At 39.2% G+C, this 10820-nt stretch overlaps 1 protein-coding gene across 1 annotated transcript; it reads left to right on the top strand.

Moving 5' to 3' along the window:
* The first annotated feature begins 8864 nt into the window (after positions 1–8864).
* On the top strand, positions 8865–9401 carry LOC145002583 (uncharacterized). The gene has a single exon (XM_078961828.1). It carries the CDS (start codon positions 8865–8867, stop codon positions 9399–9401), a length of 537 nt encoding a protein of 178 aa, XP_078817954.1.
* The last annotated feature ends 1419 nt before the right edge of the window (positions 9402–10820 follow it).

The following is a 10820-nucleotide window of genomic DNA, read 5'->3' as shown; positions in this document are numbered from 1 at the left end:
CCTAAAATTTGAACTTTGATCCTATTTAATGTTGGATTAGGTGCCTAAGTCCATAACTATAATTGCAATGTACTTGACCCGATAGTAGCATGGTCCTTTTGGGTTGCCTTCACCATAGCAATTTGATAGGATGGATATTTCAGAAATAGGTTAATTGTGATTTATTAATATATGATAAGAATAACATATTAATTGAAAAATAATATTATTTAATTAGTATTGATCAAGAATTAATTTGGAATTAATTTAGTGATCAAAAGAGACTGATTAAATTAATGGGGACTAATTAGGTAAATCAGTGATACTTATAGTTTGGGGTAATGATCCATATTAATTAGGGATGGACGAGATCTATGTGAAGGTCCATGAAGATTTCGTCCAAGGGCCTATCACAAGGGTTATTGGATTGCTTAAGGCCTAAGCAAGTGAATTAGGGTTTCCTAGTTAAAACCCTACGTATCCTACACAAAAAATAGAACCCTAGCACTCCCAAACTCGCCCAATGCTTCTAAGGAAGAAACCCTGGCCGATTTTTTGTGCCTCCTAGATTCTCTCTCATAATCCTCCATTATTCTTGGTGTTTGTGGCTTATCAGAGGTATCGCATTTGAGGTACTAAGCTCTTGAAGGTCAAGAACAAAAAGCTACAACAAATAGGTATTCATCCAACTTGTTTGTATGTTGTAATTCTCAAGAATTGTATGCTAGTTAGGGTTTATGCTTTGGATAAATTAATATTGCTTGTATAATTTGAGAAAACCTAGTTCCAAAGAATTAGTGTTGCATGTGCACCACAGGATTGTTGTAATGCTCACAACCCATCATTTAAAGGAAGTGATGGGTTGGGGTTTCCTTCACCTACAGCCTCCATCACCTCCAAACCTGTAAAAGAAAACCCTAATCCCTCTCCAGCATTTTGGGCTCCTTTTGGTGCTTTTGTTTGCTTTTGAAGTAATAAAGAGTAATTGGAAGTGTCATGAATGTGTTGGCAAGCTTGGAGTTACATTTTGAACAAGTTTGGACCTTTATAAGTGTCCAAGATATAAACTTTCTTAAGCTAGGTTGCTAGATCTAAGGTTTTTTTCCCATTTTCTTCATATATATGAGTTAGTTAGAATGGTAGGATTCCATAAAGTTAGGAATTTTGTGGATCCTTGAGGTCCTTTATATATCATATGGTTTAGACCTGGAAATTAAATGAATTTTGGACCCATGCATGAGAACTTTGGTGATTATTCTTCCTTTTTTACTTAATATGAGATCTAGATTTGCTTTGTGTTGGGATGAAAATCCTTGATGATCGATTAGATTCAAACAGGTAAGTAAAGAACACAAAGATGATCAAACAGATGTTGAATGAATAAAATTCATGCCCTAGATGAACTCGATGAAGAATTTCAATTATAGAGGTGTGTTAGGGTTTACAAAAGATATCTTAGCAAAAAAGTTAACAATCTACGGTGCATGCATGCAATATAAATATTTAAACCCTAATTAATGAGACGGCTGGACAAGCCCAATGTCGTATACAAAATGGACTAACAATTATATGCCCAATGACGCAACATCTAACACCTAACAATCTCCCCCTTTGCGTCAATTGAGGCGAGAGATGCTTCACTGGTGAGTCTTCTTAATTGTCTTGAAGAGCTTGGGAATCGCAACGAGCAAAGTTCTGCGAAATAAGATATACCACTGAATCATATCATTAAAGTTCTTCTTCGCAGCAGCATCATTCAAGATACACTTGTTAACGATCTCCAAAATATGTTCTAAGCAGGTTGTGGAGAACAAGTTTTTGTCAAGTAAGCGAAGAGGCACTTATGGAGAGTTCCAGGAACATCAGTCCCATGCTGAAACATCACAGTCAAGTGGACTGTATCAATCTTAACCATACTCATTTCACTCATGTCATTGGCTTTTCCAATTGGATTGACAGTGGGCTTTCGCTTCAGAACTTTAGCAATCTCAATGTTAAGCTTCGCCACTTCATATATGTACGATACCAACATTCACTTCAGGTGAGCCAGAATGGGTTCGTATTTTTGTTCTTCAGTCAGTAGGATGTTGAGCAACAAAATCCAATGATGAGGATTAAGATTGGGCAGATCAGCAAGTGTGAACTCATGCAAAACATTTCTGAACCCCTTGTCGCCTTGAACTTCACATTTACAAAGCCTCCTGTAGCGATTGGCCCTGTGACCTTGACTGTTGTTAGCTTCTGAGCACTTCATGTCAAGTACTGAGGTTTCCCATGAGTGAGATAAAAGTCAATTAAGGCTTTATCCACTTTCACATCAGGAGAGGGAACATCAACAATTGAATCAAAACAGTGTAAAATGAAGGCTCTTCTTGTTATTGGCATATAAAACTGAGAATCATTCAAGTTAGCCAGATCAAAAGAAACTATTGGCTCCAACCAGTGAACACTTGGGAACTCAACTGCCTCATGCATCAATCGATCCAACGTCCATGATGGAAAGGACATTTTTTTGCATTCCAAAGTGTCGTGAGCTTATTTTTCTTTTCTTTCCTTCTCCTTAATTTTTCTCGCAATGCGAGCACTTTCGTTTATCTCATGTTTGCATGTTTTTTTCTTTAGCTGATCTTCTTCACTTTTGTTTTCTTCATCATCAACAACCATTGGCTCTTTTCCTTTTGAACCCGAAGCTATATTAACCTTCGGTTCATTTTTCTTTTGTTTTTCCCCAACCTTAGCAGCTTTATCTTCCCCCTTGTTTAGAGGGGACAGGGGCCTCAGAAACACCTTCAAGCCTATTTAGAAGAGTGAAGGCAGGATGAAGCTTATCATCCAAGTGTCTACGAATGGTGATGGTAAATATGGGATTATGCGCTTCAATAAGATTGGAAATTAAGGAATTGACATCACTTTTGCATGATTTCATAATCACTCATTCAGTCTTGAGCTCATCGATTTCTATTTTCGCGTGCTTAAGCTTGATTGTTTGAGCACGGAGTTGAGTGGTGCGAAGAGCAAGTTCATCCATGATTTTACTTTCAACGGCAAAATCATCTTGGAACTTGGTGAGCCTCGAGGAAATAGAAGAGTAAAAGGTTGTATTATCATCAGAGATACATGAATGAAGCTATTCCAGTTTCTCAGGTTCAATTCTAAGCAAAGTGCTAAGCTTCGAAATGGCATCATTCGTCTTGACAGCAATCGCTTCACTTGCAATATTAAGCTCTGACATAAAGATATTCGTTTCTGAGATTAGTTTATCGATTTTTTTGGTCGCTTATTGACTGGAAACGGTGGAGTCCTCAACGGCCTTGTTTGCTTGTGCAAGGTTTGTTGCATGCTCTTTCACCAGAGTATCGAGCATACTCTTAATTGCGGATTCAGAATAAGCTTGGCTCAAGGAGGCAGTAGATGATCCAATAAGTGTATCCAGCTTGGCGTCCATTTCTTTGAGATGCCTTTGAGTGAGAGGGGCATCATTATCACTATATTTTTGTATAGAGAATGGACTATAGTGAAAAGTATCAACGTCCAATCCATCTGCACCGAGAGGTTCTTCAGAACTATGTTGAGGCTGAGGTGATGGGAGATGTGGTAGAAGTAGTTTCAAAACTGAAGTCTTTTCCCCTACATCAGATGCGTTGACATTGACAGGAGGTTTGCATGTGGTGGTAGTTGTAGTGGTTTTAGTGAAAATGGTGGTTGTTAAGGAATAGTAGTTGGTGGTTGAGTAGTGGCAGGTGGTGATTGAGTAGTAATAGGTGGTGGACAAGGTGCTATTGTAATAGGGACAAATGTGGAAGTAGGTGATGGAGGAGGGGATGGAATGAAATGTACCTCTTGTTCGTTTCTCTTGACATCATCATCCGATTCGTCGCGATTTGCATCATCTGATTCTCTTTCAAATGATGTTGAGGAAGGGATGCGAATCTTACAAACATGTTTCTTGACTCTCTTGCATTTTGGAGAAGAGGGAGCAGGCTTGGATGAATCACCTTTTGGTTTTCTCTTTTTGGAAGTCAGAGTTAGAGTCGAAGGACCCTCTTTCGTTTGCTTTGGTTTACCCCTTTCTTTACTTTATTAGATTCATCAAGCGTCTGTTGCACCTCTGGAATGATGACTCTTGGTCATGAGGCTGGATGCTTCTTGTATTCCCCAATTAGTTTGCTCGCCCTCGACGCATATCTTTACATGGATTCAGGAATAGAACCCACAAAAGAAAACTTGTAGTTGTCAGTGTCAATGGTCGTAGTAGTGTGAAAGGTTGCAATCGAAGGCATCAACGAATCTGCCATGATTGGAATGTTGAGTTTCACAATTGCACATTGTACTACTATTGTCCAAAATTGACCAATGGAAGTCTTGCTGTGAAAAGTGGTGGAATTTGTGCTTTGCACCAGTTGAGCCCACATAATTGAACCATAGTATAAACTGATCCCATGGTAGAGGCCATAGAGGATCGTCATGAAGGACTTACTGGCACAATATGAACCAGTTACCCTTTTATAGAAAGCCTTGAAGAGAAGGGTAAAGAGACCATTCTACAATGGAGGAAGGTTAGACTTCTTGAACTTCATAATAGAGGGGATGGGATCTGTGTACCCCATCCGATAGAACATATCAATGATTTTAGTAGTGAAGATCGAATCTGGGTTAACCAGTGAATCATCATCAGAAAGCCCTAGAAGAGATCAAAATCTGGCCTTTGTGAAAGAAGCATTTTTCTCAAACACTTCAAAAGCAATCCTTTCCTCCTTCTTGACGTAGGCGGCTGTAGAATAGGCTTTGGACACTAGGAACATCGGAACACGTTCGACCTTGGTTAGAGCAATGATCAGAGGTGAGTACTTCAAGCATTCCACGATCTGCAGCATGAATGCATCGTATTTGAACAGAGCTAAATCAAGAATCAATTTTTTGATTATGTTTGATAATGAGGAGAGATGAGTGAGCAGTCTGAAAGACTATATTATTATGGTTTGGGCTAGGCATTCTTTTTGTATAGATCTTGGTAGGATGGTAGTGCATGTACTGTAGTGGTGCTTTGATTTAGACTTTGTGTGTGTGTGTGTAGCTACACACGTGTGTGCGGCCGCACACGCTGCATGCGGCCGCACATGTATGTATGGCTACACTCATGTGTGCTGGTGTGGATAGTATTTAAATGGGTTATCAGTTTGTCAGATGCACTTAATGAACAATGACATACGTGTATGTACTTTCAAAGTGTACCTGACATTTATAAGCAATAGATGTGTGCATGCTTGATGTTTTTTCTCATCTACTCCTTCTACAATCTATTTGATTGTTATTACTTCACTAATTACTGATTTGGATCTACAATTTGGGGACTAACAATTTGCATCAAATCCAATTCGGTATCAATTGAAGTATTTTAGAGTGTGAGGTTGCAAAATTTTACTATTTTTGAAGTTTTTGAAGTGCATTTGTACTTTTTTTTATCAAAGAACTGTTGTTTGTTACTGTTTTTCCAAAGTTTGAAATCAAAATTCCATCAAAAAACTGAGATTTTTGTGTGTACGGTTGATTCATTGAAGGTGTCCGGTTGAGAAACTTTGAAGGTTTGCTGTTGTGTGTGCGGTTGCATTTGCTGCTGTGTGTGCGGTTGCGTTTGCTGTTGTGTGTGCGGTTAAGTGTGAAGCTGTGTATATGGTTGTGTGTGTAGTTAAGTCTGTTGTTGTGTGTGTGGTTGCGTTTGCTACTGCGTGTGCGGTTGGAAGTGAAGTAACGTGTACGGTTATGTGCGGTTATAATTTGTATTTGTGTGTACGGTTGTAGCGTGTGGTTTCAATAATCTAAGTTGTTCAAATTTTTAAACATGGAATCTCAAAGCATGACAGTACATCAAGAACTTGACTCCATCATGGGAACAACTTCTCGGATTCCCCGACTCTTGAATGCTGAAGGCTTTCCAGAATGGAAATACCGAATTGAAAAGTATATTAAAATGAAAGATTTCAAGATTTGGCGCAATATACTTAGAGGAACAATTCGAATTACTACTGTAGTGGATGAAGTCATTGTCGACAAACAAATTGAAAACTATACGAATGACGATTTCGAAAGAGTTGAAGAACAGGAGAAAGCCCTTGCTACGCTTACAATGGCATTATCCCCAGAAATTGCTCAGGGTTTCCGTGAGTATACATCTGCGAAGGCACTTTGGGAAGCTCTAATCGAAGTCTATGAGGGTAATGAGGATATGAACCAGAGTCGTCAGGACATGCTTCGACAAAAGTTCAACATGTTCAACTATGTCCTGGGCGAAACTCTTGAGAATCAGCTCCAGAGGTTCATTACTCTCACTACAAAAATGAGTTATGCAGGTGTTTCAGTAACAAGATCAGAAATCAACAAGAAATTGTTAAACTCTCTTCAAAAATCCTGGGACATGAATGTCTCAGTGATTAAGAAAACAAAAGACTTGAACAGGCTGAGTTTAATAGAAACTATGGCTATCATCAAGGCTTGTGATCTTGATGACAAGCAGAGGGAGATTAATCATGTTAATTCTTATTCCACTGAAAATCTAGGGATTCAAACCACAAACAACAATGCTTTTTCAAGCTTCGCAGTTGCACAAGCTCCTCAAGTTAAGCCAACTACACATGTTTCACAAGTTCAACCCTTCATGACTCATCAATCGATTCAACCCACATCCTATGTTCCCCTTTCCATGCAACAAGCTCAAGTCTCTCAACCTCAGATCATGCCTCAACAAGTTAATCTCAATGTTGGATCATCTAAGGTTGTACCTTCTCAGTCTCATACTTTCAGCTCTCGGATGTCAAATATGAAAGAAAAGGAATAAAATATGGCTCTTGCTGCAGGTTTGGTAAATTGCTACAATGCTTTTATGGTTGGAGAACTCTCTCCACAACTTTCGTTTGTCGATCTTGATCAGATTCATCCTGAAGATATAGAAGAGATGGATATAACCTGGAAAATGGTCATGGCTATGTTCAGGGCAAAGCAGTTCTCCAAGAAAACTAGCAAAAACAACTGGAGTGTGAATTCTGACAAAAAGGTTGGGTTTAACAAAGGCAAACTTCGCTGCTAGAATTTCCATGAGCCAGGGAATTTTGCTAGGGAGTGTCCAAAGCCTGACAAAAGGGAAAATGCCGACCGAAGAGTGGTGCTAGTTACCTATGTCCACAACAACAACAACAACGGATCCTCATCTACCAACCAATTTGCGAATCTGGAAATGGTGGCTCAATCCTTTGATTGGGAAGATCAAATTCAAGCCCTGAATATCTCAGGACCTGAAAATACCTTTCTGGACCAGATCGGGGATTGCAAGGAGAAAGAGACGGAGGCAGATCCTGAAGAAGAAATAATGAATCTCCAGTTTGCCTTTATGGTGCAGACTACTTCTGAGCCATCCAAGCCCGAGGTAAGTGAATCTGGTTGCTCTCTATCTTGTGTTAAAACTATTAAATATTTGCGAGAATCAATAGAATTAATCAAGATAGAGAACGAGGACTTAAAATATGAGGGATACACACTTAGGAAAAACCAAAAGCCCTTAAAAACTCAACTAGAAAATAAAACAAAAGATTTTAGGAAATTGCAAGAGGATTATAACAACAAATGTGAGAACTATGACCATCGCAAACGAAAATTTGAAGTTGTGTCCGCTGAACTTGACTCATTGAAAACACATTTTGAAAATGCTGAATTTAATTTTAAAAAATATGATGGGTCAAGTGAAACAATTGCAATAATGATTGAGGGACAAATGCACTGGAGAGATATTACTCATGGAAATCAGATAAAAGTTGGATTAGGATTTGAGAGTGTCCCCCTCCCTTCAATCATAATTACACTGCTATTCCTTTGTCTCAAGAAGAAATTGACAGAGAATCTTACATGATATATGGAAAGTCAGATTCTGAGCAAGTAATACAGTCAAATGATAAAGTTTTAAATACTAACGTTTCAAATTTGAGTGCAGATAAGTCCATAGCTTAGGAGGAGCAGAGTGATGAAAAATCTGATGTTCTTGAGTCTAGTAATGATGATGTGTCAAAATTTGGTGTCAGTTTGTGTAATAAGTCCACTTTAAATTCGAAATTAGACAATGTTGTGTCTGGTGGCATTGTTTTCTTTGATGATAAGACTGCAACTGATAATACTTTATCTGCTAATGTATCTCTGTCTGATTCAAATGTTTTTGCACCTTCCACATCTGCTTCAAACTCTTGTGATGGTTCTTGCAAATGTGAAAGTGTTAGAAATAACGATAAAAGGAAGAAATCTGTCAACAACAGTGCCAAAACCATTAATAATAAACAAATCTATTTTAACTGTGGCACTGCTGGACACATTGCAAGAAACTATTTGAACTGGATGTTTGTATCTCACACATTAAAAAGAGGAGAGAATGAATTTCGGGGAAGATCTTTAACTAGAAAAATTCCCAGAACTCGTTCTCAAAATGGTGACTTGAACACAAATCCAAACAAGAAAATGGTACATTTTCAAAAGAATAAACAGGTTTTCCATAAATTCAACAATAGTTTGCCAAAATCAACTCAGGCTAAGCCTATGTCAATTTCTTCAAAAAGCAGGACCGGATCTTCAAACTCTTCAAGTAGAAAATCCACCGGCTCAAAGCAAACTAATAAATTTTCAAAACCTAACTTTCAGTGGATACCAAAATTGAATTTAGATCAGTCACCATTTACCTCTAAATCTCATGAAAAGAAAAAATCAAATGAAAAATATGTGAAAGTGATGGGTCAACCCAGGACTGTGATGACCTGGGTTCCCAAATCTAAATAATTCCGCTCATCGTGTAGGGACAGTTGCAAAGGAATGTCGTCAGGCCCTGGTATGTCGACAGCGGCTGCTCCCAACACATGACTGGAGATATATCCCAATTGCACGACATTCAGACATTTAATGGGGGATATGTCTCTTTTGCGGGCGGAGAGGGCGGAAAGATAACTCCAAAGGGAACAGTTTCAAATGGAGTGCTGAATTTTGAGAATGTTAACTATGCTCCTGAATTAAAACATAGCTTGCTGAGCGTGTCCCAGATCTGTGACAAGGGCTATTCAACTCATTTCACAGATAAAGAATGTCTGATCTTAAAGTCAGGCATTGTCATTCCGGAAGAATGGATTCTTGTAAAATCAAAACGGGGTGGGAATGCCTACATCATAAACATGAACAACAATATCCCCGACGAAGTCACTTGCCTATTCTCCAAAGTCTCAGAACAAAATGCGATGTTGTGGCATCGTCGTCTCGGTTACGCTAATGCAAAGAACCTGAATCGGCATGCAAAGAACGAACTGGTCCGTGGTTTACCTATCAGAGATTTCATTACATTTGAAAAATGTGTTTCATGTGCTCAAGGAAAACATCATCGGAAACCACACCTTCCAAAGTAGATCAACTCCATTAGTCAAGTGCTCGAGCTATTACATATGGATTTATTTGGTCCGGTTAACGTTATTAGCATCAATCACAATTCATACTGCCTTGTTGTAATAGACAAGTACTCTCGGTTCACTTGGGTTTTCTTTCTGTCCATCAAAGTTGGGATCGCTGACCTCGTCAAAAGGTTCATTGTGATGATTGAGAATCAAACCAACAACCGAGTGAAAGCGTTGCGTACTGATAATGGAACAGAGTTTAAGAACGATATTCTTGACCATTTTTGCACCGAGAAAGGGATTGTGCATCAGTTCAGTTCTGTTCGCACACCACAACAAAACGGTGTTGACGAATGCAGAAATCGAACTATTAAAGATGCCGCAAGGACGATGCTTTATGACTCAAAACTTCCTGTGTTCTTTTGGGCGGAGGCAATTAACACGGCGTGCTACGTTTAGAATCACGTGCTGATTAACAAAGCCAAAATGACGACACCGTACGAAATTCTATACGGACACAAGCCATCTGTCAGGCATCTCCGAGTGTTTGTCTGCCCTTGCACCCTTCTCCACTTGGAATCTAACCCCAAATTCAATGCAAAAGTCGATGATTGTTATTTTGTTGGATATGCTGCTCGAACTGCATACAGGGTTTATAATAAGAAGACAAAACAGATTGTTGAGTCTTTCGATGTTCGTTGGCTTGAAGAGAATGAGGCAGACGCTAGAGTGGGTCCAGATTGGCTATTTGATTACACATCTCTTTTCAAATCCTTCAATGTGTTTTCGGATAATCAAGAAGGGTCTACGTCTAGTTCGACGACCATGATTGAAGACGAAGAGGAGGAAGTTGTCTAAAGACCACCACTGGTTTCTTCTGATCCTCCAATGATGCCCTCTATTCACACTGACTCTTCTGAGTCCTCTTCTTAACAACCTTCTCCTGATGCTGTTGCTACTCCTCTAACTCTGGTGGAAAGAGAGTTCATGAACCAAGAGACTTCCACTGTAACTTCAAATCTGATGGAACTTCTCTTTCCGGAAAGAATTGCTGAAGAGTTTGTAGCAGATCCAACAAATGAACCTAGTTCATCTACCGTGGATCATAAAGCAAATGACGGATCAGTCAACATCCATAATCTTCCAGTCTTTATCTATGACATCAGCTACGAGATCCTTGCACGCATTCAGCGCGACCATCCAATAGAGAACATCATTAGCTAGCTGGGCGACGGTGTTCAAACACGAAGTCAAAGTGGAAACGTTAATACGTGTCTCTACTCTTGCTTCATCTCTCAGGTAGAGCCCAAAAATGTCGAAATAGCTCTGAATGAGCCCAACTGGGTTGACGCCATGCATGACGAACTTAATCAGTTCGGGAAGCTCGGGGTTTGGAAGTTGGTGGAGCTGCCAAAAGGAAAGAAATCTCTTCAT

This window comes from Lactuca saligna, chromosome 6, assembly GCF_052625555.1.
Source record: "Lactuca saligna cultivar CGN05327 chromosome 6, ASM5262555v1, whole genome shotgun sequence".
NCBI classification, from domain to species: Eukaryota; Viridiplantae; Streptophyta; class Magnoliopsida; order Asterales; family Asteraceae; genus Lactuca; species Lactuca saligna.
This window is presented reverse-complemented; position numbering and strand designations above follow the sequence as displayed.

Bases quoted from the DNA above. Each gene is read 5' to 3' on its own strand.
- LOC145002583 (XM_078961828.1), top strand. From the start codon at position 8,865: ATGACTGGAGATATATCCCAATTGCACGACATTCAGACATTTAATGGG.